This window comes from Schistocerca cancellata, chromosome 2 (genome assembly GCF_023864275.1).
Source record: "Schistocerca cancellata isolate TAMUIC-IGC-003103 chromosome 2, iqSchCanc2.1, whole genome shotgun sequence".
In the NCBI taxonomy this organism is placed as follows: Eukaryota; Metazoa; Arthropoda; class Insecta; order Orthoptera; family Acrididae; genus Schistocerca; species Schistocerca cancellata.
The window spans coordinates 492900393-492919138 of NC_064627.1; the positions used below are offsets into that span (position 1 = coordinate 492900393).

The following is an 18746-nucleotide window of genomic DNA, read 5'->3' on the forward strand; positions in this document are numbered from 1 at the left end:
GGATCTGTGGACGAGATGTAACATCGCTGGTGTCATGGAGCAACAGGCGGCCTCGATGCGCCGTTTTAGATCATCTGGGCATGTGGGCTCAGTGACATAAACACTATCCTTTAGATATCCCCTCAAAAAGAAATCTAATAGTGTTATATCGGGCGACCTTGTGGGCCATGAATGAGGACCATGGCGCCCCAGTCACCTTCCTGCAAAACTGTTGTTTAGTTCTTCCACAACAGGAAGTGCAGAATGGGCTGGGTGACCATCGTGCTGCATCCACATATGGACTCTCATGTGTAGACACACGTGTTCAAGGAGACCACCCAAACTGTCGACTATAAACGCGCGATATAACTCACCTGTCAGTGTACTTGGAAGTAGTATGGACTGATGATTTCATCCCCAAGGATTCCACACCATACATTAATAGACCACCTCTGTTGACGGTCGACAGGTCATAACCACCAATGATTGTCTGCGGCCCAGTAGTGCACGTTATGGCGATTCACTGCACCATAATTTGTGAACGTGGACTCATCAGAGAACATAACACCTTGTAAAGACTTCAGTGTGAAATTACGCAAGGCCCATTCACAGAATGTAATTCTCACACGGAAATCGTTCCCATGCAGCTCCTGGATCAGTGACAGGTGATACAGGTGAAATCTGTGGCCGTGTACTATACACCACGCACATGTCAGACTGACAACAGCGACCGCATCACCCACCATACAGCCATGTATTATGTACAGCGTGTGGTATCTGCCCCTGAAACTTTGAAGGGTTGTAGCTCCCAAACTAAAAGTGATAGGAATTTATTTTAAATTCATGTACACACAGCTGGTGTTACTGATTCCAGTGAATGATAGAAACAACTATTGTTCCATTTATAAATTGTGACCTTTTGCTGTAACTCTTTGGATAAAAACACAATAAACTATGTTCATAGCTCCACAGACAGTGTAACATTTCTTATGTTGACATACCCTAATAAATACACTCCTGGAAATGGAAAAAAGAACACATTGACACCGGTGTGTCAGACCCACCATACTTGCTCCGGACACTGCGAGAGGGCTGTACAAGCAATGATCACACGCACGGCACAGCGGACACACCAGGAACCGCGGTGTTGGCCGTCGAATGGCGCTAGCTGCGCAGCATTTGTGCACCGCCGCCGTCAGTGTCAGCCAGTTTGCCGTGGCATACGGAGCTCCATCGCAGTCTTTAACACTGGTAGCATGCCGTGACAGCGTGGACGTGAACCGTATGTGCAGTTGACGGACTTTGAGCGAGGGCGTATAGTGGGCATGCAGGAGGCCGGATGGACGTGCCGCCGAATTGCTCAACACGTGGGGCGTGAGGTCTCCACAGTACATCGATGTTGTCGCCAGTGGTCGGCGGAAGGTGCACGTGCCCGTCGACCTGGGACCGGACCGCAGCGACGCACGGATGCACGCCAAGACCGTAGGATCCTACGCAGTGCCGTAGGGGACCGCACCGCCACTTCCCAGCAAATTAGGGACACTGTTGCTCCTGGGGTATCAGCGAGGACCATTCGCAACCGTCTCCATGAAGCTGGGCTACGGTCCCGCACACCGTTAGACCGTCTTCCGCTCACGCCCCAACATCGTGCAGCCCGCCTCCAGTGGTGTCGCGACAGGCGTGAATGGAGGGACGAATGGAGACGTGTCGTCTTCAGCGATGAGAGTCGCTTCTGCCTTGGTGCCAATGATGGTCGTATGCGTGTTTGGCGCCGTGCAGGTGAGCGCCACAATCAGGACTGCATACGACCGAGGCACACAGGGCCAACACCCGGCATCATGGTGTGGGGAGCGATCTCCTACACTGGCCGTACACCACTGGTGATCGTCGAGGGGACACTGAATAGTGCACGGTACATCCAAACCGTCATCGAACCCATCGTTCTACCATTCCTAGACCGGCAAGGGAACTTGCTGTTCCAACAGGACAATGCACGTCCGCATGTATCCCGTGCCACCCAACGTGCTCTAGAAGGTGTAAGTCAACTACCCTGGCCAGCAAGATCTCCGGATCTGTCCCCCATTGAGCATGTTTGGGACTGGATGAAGCGTCGTCTCACGCGGTCTGCACGTCCAGCACGAACGCTGGTCCAGCTGAGGCGCCAGGTGGAAATGGCATGGCAAGCCGTTCCACAGGACTACATCCAGCATCTCTACGATCGTCTCTATGGGAGAATAGCAGCCTGCATTACTGCGAAAGGTGGATATACACTGTACTAGTGCCGACATTGTGCCTGCTCTGTTGCCTGTGTCTATGTGCCTGTGGTTCTGTCAGTGTGATCATGTGATGTATCTGACCCCAGGAATGTGTCAATAAAGTTTCCCCTTCCTGGGACAATGAATTCACGGTGTTCTTATTTCAATTTCCAGGAGTGTATTTCCGTTGCCTATTACTTCATAACTTACAGAGGCAAACACATTTAGTGAAACATCCTGTACCTACAACTGTGATTTGAAAAACATATATATAACTGTAGTACTAGGTACAAAGATAATAGTCACATGTATTCAAATAGACTTACATGACAAAGAACTTAAAATAGTTGGATCTGTATTACATATCAAGCATCCAAGCAGTATCAAGAACTTAAAAACACTGTATGCTTTCAAACAAAAACCACAAGGTCATCCGGTCTAAGTTTTGTTGTTACAGTGTAAAGGAGTTTTTAGATACATGTGTATTAGTGTAAATGAGTTTCTTAGATGCAAGTATACAACATTCTTAAATAAGATATTCTTCTGCAAACTCCATGTAAATAATATAAAGACATCGTTCTGTCACTGTATGTAAGCACAATTGTATATATTCATTTGACCTCTGTCTGATAAGTGTAATTTTATTTGAATGGTGTTAGCTCTTAATGTCTTTTACAAATATCTGAAAAAATGTAAATATCTAAGTTTTTATGTACACAGCAAAAATTTTTAACACATCCAAGTATATCATGACATATAAAGTATCACTGCCAAAAGTGATCCAAGAGTAAAAAATATGTAAATAAAGAAATACACATTTTTTTGCTAGCGAAGATAGATACATACAAACATAACAAACAATATTTATAAGGGAACTCGTTACCATATCCATTATGTTTTTTTATTTTATTTAACTAATAATGCCATGAAGAATTGTATTTTTGGCATCCTTAGACCTCAGTTGTTTAATCAGAGCTCACTTTTTCTCTTAAAATGTTATTTGATGAAAATTGCTTCACTATTTATGTTCTTATTTGCATATATTTTCCCGAGAAACCTTGACGTGACAGTCTACTGATAGCTTGTGTGGATATCTGCGCTTGAAACGCACTTTTTTTCCCCTTGATGTGGCATGACGGCCAGTGTGAATTGTTGTTTCATAGTGTGCCTGTCCCATCGTTATTTCAGATTTATTAATAGACGTTGCCACGTCCTCAGCTCCGATATTTCCTTATTATTTTTTGACTCTTCTTGATATTGTATATTGGTGAAAACATTTGTTTCCCGTCCAATGAGTTCCTTTTCCATAGAATTTCCTACCCTATCTATGCGACCATCGACCACGGCATGCGAGCTGTATTGCATTAACTTTGAGAAATTTTGTCTTCGGTGGGCTGTTTGGTCTTTGATATTCTTCGCTGTTGTGTAGTGCGCGTGTAAAATTTGCTGTTGGAGAAAATGGTAAGTTACACGTGCATTTTACATGTGTTAGCGCTAAATAAGTAATTCGGTTTACTGGTGTGAGTTTTTTAGTGCTAATGTACGTGGTTAATTTTGTTTTCCCTGTCAGGAGAAGAAACCATATGACCATGTGCTTACGTGTGGTTGTTTAACCTCACAATTGTTAATCCTTTTCATTTGTGTATAACTTTTTTATCTCCAAAAATCATTTAATCCTCTTATTTCTGTGTTACATGTAAGTTACGGCATTCTAAGAGGACAATTTTGTTACTAATTTGAAAGATGTGTGTGACAGTAGTCATTACGTTATATGCGAGTATATGTGGGGCTGTAGATTTCTATGAAGGAATGGCCTATTTTGAATGAACTTACACATACAATGCTAACATTTTCTTCGTACATCGACTTTTGTGATGATATATTGCGGATCTTTGTTTCCCATGTCGAAAGTGATCCAAGGATGAAAAATAGTATATTTATTTGGTAGTATTTATATTTAGTAAGTAGTAATTGCTCCCAATTTACCCACGAGATGTAAGGTATTTGATGTGTTACTGCTGGTACTGTATTTTAATACCTAGGCATACGGATGTTGATTTTGTCCAATACACGCAGATATAAAACATGTTTTTCATTTCCAGACGTGTAAGAGAAGAAATAGTGGAAGATCGAAACATGGTCGAGGCCATGTGAATCCTGTTCGCTGCACTAACTGTGCGCGGTGTGTACCGAAAGACAAAGCCATAAAAAAGTTCGTGATCCGTAATATTGTTGAAGCTGCGGCCGTAAGGGATATCACAGAAGCTAGTGTATACACAGGTAACGCGTAATTTTTTTTTTAATGTAGCATAATAGACGATGCTGATCTTGGCATTCTGGCTTATTGAGCCACACGGAACTGTTTGAAATGTTAGTATCTTGTTTTTTTGCTATTTGCAAGTGCCCAGGCCCGTCTATACTGATAGTTAGGGCTCCCAAAATTTGAATTATAGCCTCATTGCTTATACGAGTAAATCGAGAAGTAAAGATTGATAAATTAAATTTGTTTACGTCTGTAGATTTGTGTACATTATTTTTGGAGTTTATGGTTCCAAGTGGTAAATTTCTGTTGCGAATTTTATAGATGCAGTCAGCTGGTTCTCTTTCCCGGTATTCTTTTGGAATTGTACAGGAAATAGTCTTTTGATTTCATTGGGATATGTGGTAACTTGTAAATACAGCAAGTGGTAAAGAATGGCCTGTAATATTGAGGTATAGACTTTATTAGAGAACAGTTCGTAAAGAACTGACCACTCAATAGAGTACTGCTTGTAGTGTTTACTAAACAGCTGTTCCTATGGGGTTTTGGCAGTAGTGTCACATTAGTAGTATTGATTTTGGATACAAAGCTAGCAATTTTGGACTTGGAGAGCTCTGCATATTAATATGAAAGGGGGATTCCATTGTCATGGGTGGGACAGTTGCACTAAGTTTTTGAACAGTCAGATGCTGATATAACAAAGTATAAATGGAAATAAAGTAGGCCTAAAGATTGACTGGTTGCTGTACAAATAATTGTTTTACCTTCCCTTTAAATGTGAATGTCACAAGTTTACAAATAGAGCTGTTATTCATCTTTAAAACTTTGTCACGGGTGGGAGAGGAAATAGATGTAGCATTGAATAACCACCAACATTTTAGAAGAAATCTGTGAGTTGTGCACTTATTTCCTTTTGAAAATATTGAATTCACGTTAATAAAACAATTCTCTACACGACATATCAATAAATATTAGATTAGTAATACTTACAATAATTGCGATCAAAGACTGTCATGGGTGGGACTCAGGTGAAGTACAATCTGTTTGTTTCTTTTTTTTTTTTTTAACTGATTTTATTGTCAGTTAGCAATGAATCAGTAGATAACGTATATGTAGAGGTCACTTTAAGTTTTAATAACTTTGTAGAACATTTTTGTTACCTATAAAATAATTTTTGGTATAGTATTAGTTTACAGTTCTGAGTACTTAATTATTTCACTTTAAGAATGTACCACTTCGAAAAAATACACACTTGACCTCTCACCCACTTCCGAAAATGTCTAAATTGCCGGGAAACTCATTATATAAGGTGTCCCTCACATGTTTGACATTTGGATTCGGGAAAATAGCAAGAACTTGCTTAAACTCTATGTAGGATAAATCCTGCTCGTCAGCGTTGATTACCTTTTCTGAGTCCCCAACAGATCGCATACACATAATCTGTATTTCCCCATTGTCTTCTACACTTCTCTGTACAATTGCAGCATATCTATATGTAGTGATTTCTTTCTTGCAGTTTGGAACTTAACTAAAATAAATGTTCCTGGCATTATTTTTTCCACAGCTGGTTCTGAACCTGTAACTTGGGAATTGGGTGTCAACAGGACATCAGGATATGATTCCTCATCACTCATCTCGGAATCTGTGTAGATCAGTGAATATATGTTGGGTGAAAGTGGAAAAACCTCCACTTTCTCTAAATCTGATTTTAGGGAAGTTCTACCACATACTAGGTTAGAGGCATTGTAACCGTTGAAGTAATGCTTGCTGTGAATATATATATAACGGCTTTCCAGTGCCCATCCAGAAGGTCTCTGTTTTGATCAATATGATCTGTTTGTTACAGAAACAGAGGATTTGGCACAGTCTAAAAATTCCTGTGCATTGCTGATGGTGACTTTTCTTTGCTTAACTTTATTCCAAACAGCCCTTTTTGTTACAGCTCCAATGCCATTCACTGCACCTTTCCCATCTGATGTTGCAAAGAAAAACCTTTCTCCAGACACTTCAAACTCTTGCATCATGTAGCAGAGGTTAGAAATGGTGAATTTGTTCTTAAATTGACCTGCGCAATCGTCAGAAAAAATTCATATCGAGGTCAAATTGGGAAGCTCTTGTTTCAGCTTACTTATTATAATCTTCAAACATGCATAAATTATTTGTCATGGCACAGTTCATTGCTCACAATTGCAAATGACTGTAGCCCTGTTTTCATCCAAACACAAATAGGGACCACTGTAATCTGTGTATGACTCCAGTGGGCACTTTGTATCTCATCTTGTGCCAGTGCTACATAGTTTTCTGCAAAATCTATTTGCAATATCACTTCATCACTGACTGATGCTTTCAGTCTTGAAAGCTCCAGATTGCATCCTGTTGACAAAGAAGTGCTCCTTCGATGTTTTTAGTTGAGACTGAAGTTCAGAGAGCTTCACAGTGTTCCACTGGTAGTAGTCTGTTTAGGGTGACACTCATGTTCGGCCCATTTTCTCCAAGATATCTCACACAAATAGAACTTTCCATCTATTAATGTGTGCAGATTCATTATGCATTTCTTGCATTGACTTGTCATGCATATCTCACTTTCTACATCACAGCAAATAAGATTTATAAGGTGAGTGTGAGTTGCAGGGAAACTAGCTATCTTTCTGTGAATGGCTTCAATGATGAAGTTGTAGTTAGCATGATATCTGCACACGCATAAATTGTGAAGCATTTGAGACGTTAGAACATTTTTAGGCTACAACTCGTAGAATTTTGAAATCTTTGTATCAATATCTGGATTGTCTTGATGTAAAAGAAAAAATGCTTCCTTACCTGTCATATTCATGTGATGTTTCTGCAAGCTAACTCTTTTCCCACTTTCATGGTCTACAGTAGACTTTACATCCTTTATACCAGGTGTCTGCCTGCTGATTTCATCATTTGTGAAAAATTTTTGTATTTTGAGCAGATTATCACTTGTAAGTTTACAAGACTTTTCTTCACTACTGGGAAAATCTGCTTTACTACCTTTTTAGGTACGCTTTCACTTTCAAGCTATTTTATTACTGCTGATTTTTTTTGGGGGGGGGGGGGGCTTGAAGGAAGCACCTTCTTTACCCGAGAAACAGCTTTGCCAAGGGACTAAGGACATTTATATGATCCTAACTGGGAAATACAGGTCTCAGACTGATCTTCAATTAATGTGGATTTTAGTTTGTACTTCCTTTTTCTTTCAGCTTCCTTCCTTCTTTAGATATTCCAATAAAGGTTTATTCACTGGAGGATACCTTCATCTTCATATTTTCCCTTCTTTTAGCCCACTCTTTCTTTTTCTTTATAGACGTTGTACTTGCTGGTATCTTTCCTCAGTTTTTCTCGAAGTTTTCTCATATGCTCTGCTGTTGTTGTTTTCCCCATTTTCCGAATAAATAGTAAGTTTTTATTTAGTGTAAACCATCGAAGCACTTGTTATATCAACCAATTTAACTTAACGATAACAAGAAGTGTTAAATGGTTTAGATTTGAGTAACATCCAAAACACTGTCATGGGTGGGACACAATTTCTTTTAACATTTATAAATGATCATTTACAACTTAGAAGGTGCCTTATGGTTCATTGGATGTTTTTGTTTTTTTTTTACTCTTAACCTAAAATATATAGAATTACTATAATTGCAGAGTTAGAAGGTAAACTTTTTAGTGTTTTTTGTCACAGATGGGGCACTAAATACACAGTAACTTTTGTGAATTAGCTGCATACTTTCTTTAAAAACTGAAGTTTGTCAGAAAGAGAAGATTCTGCTCTTGAAATTTAACAGTTAAAACTTCAACAATCACTGCAACCCAAGTTTAAGCAGCTACCAATACAAAAAACAAACCTTTTGTTTTCCATCCTCATCTGTAGAATCGCAAACTTTGTTCAACTATATTTCCTCAGCTAATTGTGTAATTTTTATAATTTTTTCAGGACAGTAAAATTCAACTTTTGTAGATTCGAAAAACTATAACATTGTTAAATTCGGAATTTTTTCAAAAAATAAGCCTCAGGCTTAGTTGATCATGGAGTGACCTGAAAGCCTTTGTCAGTGGTTTGGCTCTACCATCTAACCCCTACAATTCATAGGACTGTAAAGTCATAAGATCATGTTCATTACTTGCATTTGTGTATACTACTGAGACAGGCAAAACCATTAGAGACAGGTGGAAAATAATTGAAAGCATTTGTCAGCTACAAATAAGTTCATTTGTAATAGATACAATTTTAAAGTTGAGATAGTGATTAGCCACAATAAATTGTGCGAATCATATTTAAACTAAGTTTTATTTAATAGTCTTCCCAGGCATTTTCCATCTCAAAGATAGGTATCAGGGTAACTGTGAAATGTGTGACTCCTAGGTCAGCTAAGATTTTTTTTTTACAGTCTATGGTCCAATTCATTACATGTTACCTGTGCTATTGTATGGCTTCTGGCTAGTGTATGGTATTCAGCACACCACTTGTAATCTTGGCATTTGTGATGCTGACCTGTGCCCTAGCCAGAGGTCTAGGTTAGGTTGGAAAGTGATGATCTGCTTTTCTCATGTGATGGTTGAACTGTAACTTGACTGTTACCATAGATTACTTGATAGTTGACATGTTGTGTGCTGTAGCTGTTTTCCTCCAGAGTGCTCAGCATTACACCTGAATGGTTTGCCATTGCCGGAATTGTCACTGGGTCTGTCAGTTCACTTCCAATTCCTTATCCTGCTTTTTGATGTGTTTGGGCCCCAAATCCTTGGTGTGCCCCCTATATTTCATATATTCACACACACACACACACACACACACACACACACACACACACACACAAACAACAAAACTGATAGAATGTCAGTTATACAGCTGTCATAATCACAAAGATCGGCTTCACACATTATGTGAAGCCAAAATTTGAATGTTGCAAGTAATTATTGTGACTGGGTCACTAGTCATAAATACAACTATTTTGTGCAGTTTGATGTTATAGCATAGTGGTCAGCATATAAACCAGGCATCTGGAAGGTTCGAATCTCGAGAAATGCGATCAAAAGACTTCATAATTTTTAATCAGTTAATTTGTTTTAATGTAATTTATTTCTAATACTTTGCCACATAGTTTTCATGGTCATATAGACTTAATTTACTGTTACTTTTCTTCTTGTGACATAACCCACAACTCTTAGCATATAGTATAATCTAGATGTCAGACAATACACCCTAGAGTGAAAAAACTTGTATAGAACCAAAGTACATATTGTAAGTGTTCAGTTTGTTTTCCAGTTTCTTTCATGGCAGGTCACTGTTTTTCATGGCAAATCAGTGTTGAGGTTGGTGTTTAAACGACCACTGTGAACATCCCTGCCCAAAACCCCCACAAATTCCCTCAGCAGTCAGATACCTCTATAGTTCTAATAGAGGTTAGTTCCTTTGACAACCTCTCTGCTCAAATTGAAGGTGTATCTTACTCGTAACTGCTCCCCTACAATCTCAATTTAATTTTTTGTTACAGTATCTTTCTCTCTGATAAGACTGTTTATTTCTGTTTCTTGATAGTTTAGTTGTAGTTTGTCGTAGCATGACAATTTTTGTAATAAGTTTTCTGTGGTTCATTTTATATGGTGCATCTTGTTTGTTATGTATGTAGGATAGTGCTGCTATTTTGCAATTGATGTTGAATGTTTGAATACTGTTTAGTGCTGTTATACTATTTTTAAATTTTGTCATCAAGTTTAATTTTCTCTGTATCTGGTTACTATCTCAACAGCATATCAGCTACCAAAACTGTATGCAAAGCTGCACTACTGCGTTTCCTGTGCCATCCACTCAAAGGTTGTGCGCAATCGTTCAAAGGCAGACAGGCGCATCCGAACACCACCAATTAGGACATTCCCAAGGGTAAGTTTCCTGACTCAATATCAGAGGAGTCATACTTTAATGTGTAGCATACTATTGTTTCAGGAAGAATACCTTCGTTCTCAGTGTGAATATTAATCTACATAGATATTACAGTTAGATGTACCATACACTTCTTCTTTTATTGCATCCTTTTATTCGGTTCATATCCCATAATTAGGTTGCGGTAAAACTGATCTGTAAACGTAGCTCATGGTCTAGGTGGGTTGGAAGATAAAAATTTCTTTTAGTTGATAAGGCTAACAAATGTGAATACATAATGCTACTGTAGAATACTTGGATGCACATTGTGGATATGTGTTACATATGAAATACATGAAGTGGGACCACTGCATGGCCTTATGCAATGAAAAATCTGGGATGGATTGTGAATGAGTTTGGTCTTAGCAGCAAGACTGGTTGTGTGTGTGTGTGTGTGTGTGTGTGTGTGTGTGTGTGTGTGTGTGTGTGTGTTTTGTTTTTGCAAATTTGTATATGTTGCCTAATTCACGAGACCTTAGGGCTGAAACTTGACTTGCGTAGCAGTCTTTTTGTTAGCCTGTCTGTGACTTACCTCCACTTCATGATTTTATAAACTACTTGTATTCAGTAGTATTGCATCTGTATGTGAATGGTGGTAAATCTTAGATTTGCTGGGAAGATGGTACGAGTATAAAGTACAAGGCACTCTTTATAACCAGTGTCAAGTATATAACATTATTATGCAGCATGGAAAGCAATGCATTGCAGTTTTTTTTTCTGCTGAACTTGATTTACAGCAGAAGTATCTGTTTCTTTGTTGAATTGCAATAAAATTGGCACTCTGAACACAAAATTCAAAGGAAAACTAGTTTTCAGGAGATTGAAACTGTTTTCTTCATTGGGTCAAAGACAAACCCAAGATAGGAAGGGGTAAAGGAAAAGTCCCAGACTAATGAAGGCAAAACAGTTGGTGAGGGAATGGAAGAAAGAGTGAATGTGACGGTTTGCTGCCTCCACACTGCTAATTATGCATTGAAGAGGAATATTATTAAACTTTGATAACTAGTTTATGTAATTTCCAAGAATGATTGCCTATCGAAGCCCCTAATGATACATATCCAACATCTGACTCTGGTAGTACAAATTATGGCAATGCTTATTGCGTTGCCACAGGGAGCAGTTTTTCTGGTATTGAATAAAAGTGAGCAAAAGCATTGCAGTTTTGTGTGCCTATAGTCTCATATGGTTGTCTTAATTCCTCAGTTACATAGTGTTGAAAGTCATTTGAAATTTTTGTTGGGACTTCAGATTGCTTCCAAATGAGGATAGTGGGAATTACATAACATGTTGTGGACTCAACTTTGTGAAATTTCACAAGAAAGTTGTGGGTGCTGATTTTCCTTTGCAGTAGTAACACACTCAGTGATTCAAGAACATCTGTAGGAAAGAATGCATGGTATGACTCTTAAAAGTTATCCATCAAGGAAAGCTTTAGTTAATTGTTGCGTAAGACTCTACACACAAGTGACAGCTGCTGAAACTCTGTTCACAAATGTAGTGTGTGCAGTTTCTTCAGAGAAGTCTGTCATATTAAAGACCAAGCACTACTAGGAAATAACAGAGGACTACTGTTGAAAAAATGAAGTTGAACGTATTTGGATATTTGACAGCACTGAGAGACAATCTCAAAAGTGCTTTACAGTTAGGCGATTCAAGGGAGAAGAAAACTTCAGTCTGTGACAAAGTGCTTTAGATTGCCAGGCATGAAAGTCAGATGGCTTTGTCATATAACAGCTTAGAGAAAGAAAGATTTAAACACAAATTTGTGAATGATCCTGTTGAGCTTATGTCATTGGATGGTACATCTATCCACTCAGAACACCCTTTGCTCGTGGAAATGTAAGATCATCAAGGAAAGCAGAGGTGTCAGGAGATACAAACTCTACCCCTTCCAGTTCCTGTATTTCCACAATGTGGGAAAAAATTCCCCCCCCCCCCCCCCAATACATTCCTGATATTTTTGACCAGCATAGCAAGTGTGTACCTGTGTTGTGGGAAAAATATTTTTCCCATTGTCTTATACAGTGAGGAATAGTGCATGAAGACGACATGGCTGGTGACTAAAGTTAGTACTTTATTAGTTGTAACTTAATAAATATTTGTCTTTGTCATTGCTTTAGTGAACACTGTAAACAATATCCATAACTTGGGCCCACAGTGATATAGTCAACATAGTTGCAAGTTCAATATGTATTGTTGCGATCCTACGCATTCAGTAGACAATTATTCTTGGAAATTACTGTAGTTTACACTGTGTAATACTGCTGTGAAACTGGATATTGGTAACTTCAAGAATAATGTTGTAGTATGTACTGTGCTAGTTATGCTTTTTAGTTAATTGGCCATCTAAGTTGTTGTAACTTGTTGGCAATAATATCCTTACTGCTATGGTGCTCTGAATAATTTTGTAGTTCAGGTAAGTTTATTATTCAGTTTATTTATCAAACATGTTTTTTTATCTTTAAATGTGTCCTGTGTTTAATAATAAATGCATATTGTTATTATTGCAGGACATGCGACAAGGAGGCCAACAAGTGAGGAAGTGATATGTGTTTGAAGTTCAATTAAAATAAAAATGGTCAAATTTTTTTCTTGTTTTTTTTTTCTCTCCCCCCTTGATGTTATAAAATGTTTCCTTTCCATTGGATGTGGTGGTTTCCAGGGTATTACAAATGTACTGATGGGACTAGTCTCAAGAGCTTTCCCCTATTTAAATTTTCTGTGTTACTTAAAACTGAGCTGGACTGGTCAGCTACACTTCACAAGAATGTGATGTATTTACATTTTTAAAGCTTCCACATGGAATTTTTGAACTGGAACCTTCCTGTACAAATTCAATCAAAAGGAAAGCATACACACAGATTTAAGGTACTAAAACGAGGGATGTGGATGAGTACAGGAAAACCTCGATAATTTGGGGTAGTTGGGACCAAGTAGAGCTTGAATATGGGTAAACTCTTAATTACACAAACTGACAATTTGGTAAATTTAATTTAAAAATATTCACAACTTAGACAGTGTTGTTATATAGTAAACTTATTTCATCAGCTAACATATTGTGCTAGGAGTAATGTTATAATGGAAACTCGTGGTTCTGAAAACAGGTACATATTAAATTACTGTACATGTTTTCAGAAAAAGGATTGATAGTTATAGTTTTGAGCATGTAGGTCCTGAGCAGTATAGTTCTGCCACCTTCGTAGGTGCACATCGGCCGGAATCACCACATTCTCTCTCCACGTAGTGCAGTGCTAATTCCTCCATTCCATTGCTATGACTCATTTTAGTGGCACCAACATCCTTCATTAATAGAATGTTTACCATTCCTACAATAGCACTGTTGGTCACTTCATCATACTGTTGTTTTGATTCAACCACATTTGCACTTCACTTTCTGTATTTTCACATTCAGGTAGATAACAAATAAGATCTAACAACTGTTCATTTTTGTCACTTTTATTGCTTTCCTTATTTCTATTTGTATGTATTTACATTTCTGTTAAAATGTTAGATTTTAAATGGTCCCAAGCTTCTGCAGTAGACAGCATCCTTCAATTTTTTCAGGGTAGCTTGTATTGATTGGGTCTCATTTTCAATAAAGTGCAGAAGTGATTGCAGTAATTCACACTGTTAAGTTTTCTTGGTCCATTGGATTTGCAGTGACATTGTGCATTGTCTAGAATAAGAACTTGCATTGAGTGGTAGAGCATACTATGTTAAGTATTTTTTGTTTCTAGCACAAATTTGTCGAACTACTGCTTCAAAATGTTTCTATACAGAAATGCCAAGGCCAGAAGCTAGATTTTTGGATGCTGCTGGGTTGGCAGACTTACCAGTTACCAACAGCAGCAATTTATGATATTTAGAGGCATTGTTGCAGTCTTTCTTATAACCTAGAGTGGGAGCTTCATTCCTAGGTTGTTTTGTTGGAAGCATTCTATAATTGAGTCCTGCCTCATCAGTTATGAACTTGATCCAGTGACAGTTTTCTAATTTATTTCTTCTTGGATTCCTTTGACAATCCAGCCAGCCAGAACTGGTAGAAAAACTTTCTTCTCCTGTGAATTCTTATTGGGCTTCCATTAACTCATTGTTGAGTAAACCACAAATAAAGGCCTTCACTAATCTTCTTGTAATCTGATGTTTTTGTTGTTCTACGATCCACTAATTTTGATCCCTTTTTCTAGTACAAGGTGATGTTTCAGTATATTACTATTGCTCTAGTTAGGTTCTCTTTTGGAATCAGTTACCTGCTTTTACTTTGTCTACACTCAGCTCTGAGACTATCTTTTAACACAACTGCTTCGAACAGAAACTGGCTGACTGGCAGCAGGTGAAACAATAGCAGCTACAGCTGTCTCGATTGTAAAAAATCGTGCACACACACAACTTGGCTATTGACAACAACCTGCATATTTGTGCTAGAAACAAAAAAATACTTAACGTAGTATACTCTACCACTCACGGCAAATTCTTACTCTAGACAATGCAGTCTGTGTACTTCTGATTTTTTAATGTTGCCCATCATCCATCTTGGGTTGAACAGTGGCTGGGATTGCTGGGACATGAATTGGTGAGATTTTATTGTGTGGGTCAAGTCAGGGAGTGACAAATTTTAGAGAACCATCTACATCCCAATTTCTGACCTAGGAGCTACAAAATAGATGATTAAGTTAAGGCTACACTTCATGGGGATGAGAATTACAGCACAAAGTCAACTGCTATGAATGCTTTAAGAAAAAGCAAAAGAGAAGCACAGTTCTTTGTCACACCTTTGTGGTTCAGAGAAAAAGGTGCTCAATAGTTCTTTCCTCATTAGGCAATAGACTATCACAAACATGTGTTTGGTTTTCTGTTAACATTAACGTGCTAGAATGTCTGAAACATTCTGTCAACTGATGTCAGTACAAAAGTTGTCTGTAGGTGAAAAGTTAATGTTGTATAATGAAGTCCTGCACTCAATTTATGTCCTGGGGAAACGAAATGACCACCTAAGGCTGGAGACCAAGTGAGAGGCTGGCTGAATAAGTAAAATTGTCATAGAAGTGGAATAAAAAAGCTTGCATCTTTTTGGGAACTGACATGTTGAGTGCAAAGGCATTACCTCACACTTAAATAATTAAAAATTTGTGCATTTAATGTCAGCTATCAAAGTGCAGTAACAAGATTAATAACCACAACCAGGTTACCATTAAAAAAAATTTCTTTTCTGTAGACAATGAAGTAATTATTTGCAATAGTAAAAATTGTTTATGGAAAACCATTTTCTAGCTTAAGTAAAATATGGATATTTTGGTTAAGGCCCTCGGTGGCCTGTACAACTGATGGTTCAGATCATTGAATAAATTAACCTAAAATTTTTGGTGTGTGAGTAAAAAATAAATAGAATGCTTGTAAGTATTCTTACTGAGCTCTGTGATGAACATAAGAGAAGCTGAACTACAATAGCTTCCCTGTATGGAAGTGAGAACTGGACCTTCAAGGACAAAATATTTAACAAATAAGAGCAATTTAAATAGTATATTTGATATATTCATCTAGGATAGAGTTTAGCGATTGTAAAAGTAATGTTAAGGTAACACAGTGTTACAAATTCAGAATATTGAAATCATAAAACTTACTGGGAGACTTGAATGATTTAAATCCATTTATTAATAAGAGCCTAAAAGAAAGACCTAAGAATTTGTCAATGGAGGAGGCCAAAATCCGGATGTAGAAAATGCCTACTAGGAGCAAATTGTGGGTCCTGGAAAATAATTTTGCAATGAGTTTTCATATTACAGGTATTAATGTAGACAAGAGTTAAATTTGTCTCAGTAATTGCACACACACTTTAATTAAAGCCAAGATAAAGAAATTTCAAGGTAAGAGCAACACTGCTGTTTCTTAATACTGAATTTTTTTCTTTCTAAATATGTAGGATTTCATGTTAACATAAAGCATATAAATGGAAAATGTTGTAATACAGAAAAAAGTGTGTAATATTGGAAGATGGATGAGGGGTGGTGTCAAGTATGCACTTTTTAGCATCTTGTGATTGACAGTGGTGTTAATGAATAGTATTTGAACATCACTTTTGCTGGATGCAATTAGTCATGCCAGTTATGGGGTAATGCACCACTGATTCCTGTTATAAGATTTGTGATTCGCTATGCTGGACTTGATAACTTTTGACAAACTAAATTTATTTTGAACTTTCAAACAATGGAACTCCAGGATGGAATAATGACAGCATTATTACAAGGATTGCTTTCTGCTCACCACATGAGATGTGGAGATACAGACAGGCACAACAAAAAGATTACTAAATGTGTGAGCTTCTGGTCAAAAGACAGGCCTCTTGGCTGGAAGCTCATAGGTTTATCACCCTTTTGTTGTGCTTATCTGCAACTCATTCCCTTCTACATAGTGAGTAGTAAACTACCCTTTCCATAGAATTTTGACAACTGCGGCTGCACTAACCCTCATCACAAGTTTTCATTTTTTTTGGCCATGCAATTTAACTATAGAGCTATAGTTATAGGTTTGGTAATATTTCATATATAATTAAATGATTTGTTGTAATATTTGTTACTAAATGGCTGAAATTGTACATTGAAGTTGTGGGATGCCTAACTGCTTCCAGGTGCAATAAGAATTTGATTTTCAATATTTCAAGAATTTAATTGCTAACAGCAGAAAGGAAGTGCCCAAAATTTTCCAAATATGTTTTATTGTGTCAAGAGTAGACTTTTGTTTTACGTACAAAAAGCCACTAGCAATAGTTATAATTTACTGCAGAAAGGGGATGTGTCCAGGACACGTTCTCCTGCTGTAAACCTTGTTTCCAGTAGGCAGTGCTGGTGTGTTCACACCACTCATTGGATGGCTCTGGAATGTGTAACTGCACAGCATTTATAACCACTGATCCGTTTGGAGTCACCGTAAACAGCAGCACAACTCAGTAGTAATTGTGTAGTGTCATTTATTTTGTTTTGTGAATTATTAATTTCATCTGTAAATTATAACTGTTCATTATGAGTTCAAAATAAGAAGGAACTGGGGTCGGAAGAAAAGTGTTAATCTAATGAGATATTATCAAGAAAGTAAAGGTTTTGTGCACAGAACAGAACTGGAAAGAGCAGTTTGTTCCAGCTAAATAGGATTGATATTACACTGTTAATGAGCCAATAATACCTCCTATGGGAGTCTTTGAAGGAGGAAGACAAATTCAGTGTAATTATGGCAAAGACTTGCCAGCATACCATACTTTTAGTGATACTCAGATGACTTGTAACTTCTTAAGGAACCTGCCTACAAGCCCAAAATACTCATAAATACCTTAAAAATGGATATGAAAGATTATATTGTGGAAAAAAAATGCAATTTTGGAATGACGATTTTATATGTGAAAAAGAGATGACAAAAGTATATAAACTTATTTTAATGATATGAATACAATAGAAAGAAACGTTCCACATGGGAAAAATATATTAAAAACAAAGATTCCATGACTTACCAAATGGGAAAGTGCTGGTAGATAGACACAACAAAAAAAAAAACACACACACAAAATTTCAAGCTTTAGCAACCAACGGTTGCTTCGTCAGGAAAATCGCTACCTCAGTGGCTGACATTCTGAGGAACTGCAGGTAAGCCCATCTCACATGGTGTAAATTGGCCGTCTAAAGCATGTGTATCACTAAGGTTCATCTGACCCTGTTGGAAGAATACACATCACCTGGAGATAGTGCTACCGTCCATACAGCCATCCCCTTACATGTCCCTGTGAATTTCACTTGATTTTGTGCCCATTGGCATACAAATGTCGAACTATACCTCACCTTCCTCTCAAATCGACGACAGTAACACAAAAACCATGTTTGTTTTGTAGTTAAGGCTTCTCTTGCAAGAGCTACAAAAGAAACCAAAATACCTTCTGTAGCATGAACTTCAAACTATTCTATTGTAAAATGTTTCGATGCCAGGCAAGAAAAAAAATTGTGCATTACTTTTCATTCTTTCTTCATGAAAGGGAACTTGTACCCTTCTAAAGTTTGCGGTTGTATTATTGACAAAAAAAGCTCTTACTGAAAATTTTTCTCACTGGCACCTCTACAGAAGGATTCAACGAGAAAAACTTATTGCTTACATTTTCACTGTTCGTGCAGTAAAACCAGCATCAAGCATGTCATACTATTATTACTAACACATTTTGCAGACAATATTGAAAATTAAAATTGTGGCTAAAAAGGGGTGGAAGGCGAATGTTAGAACCCATGTACTATAGTGTCATTTCCTGTTACTACCGTATTGACAAATACCTCTGAAACAG

General features: G+C 37.8%; 1 protein-coding gene across 1 annotated transcript; it reads left to right on the forward strand.

The window, feature by feature from the left end:
* Nucleotides 1–3538: 3538 nt before the first annotated feature.
* On the forward strand, nt 3539–13020 carry LOC126162010 (40S ribosomal protein S26). The gene is made up of 4 exons (XM_049918232.1): nt 3539–3695; nt 4337–4514; nt 10263–10393; nt 12943–13020. Exons 1-4 carry the CDS (start codon nt 3693–3695, stop codon nt 12976–12978), a joined length of 348 nt encoding a protein of 115 aa, XP_049774189.1. The 5' UTR covers nt 3539–3692; the 3' UTR covers nt 12979–13020.
* Nucleotides 13021–18746: the final 5726 nt, after the last annotated feature.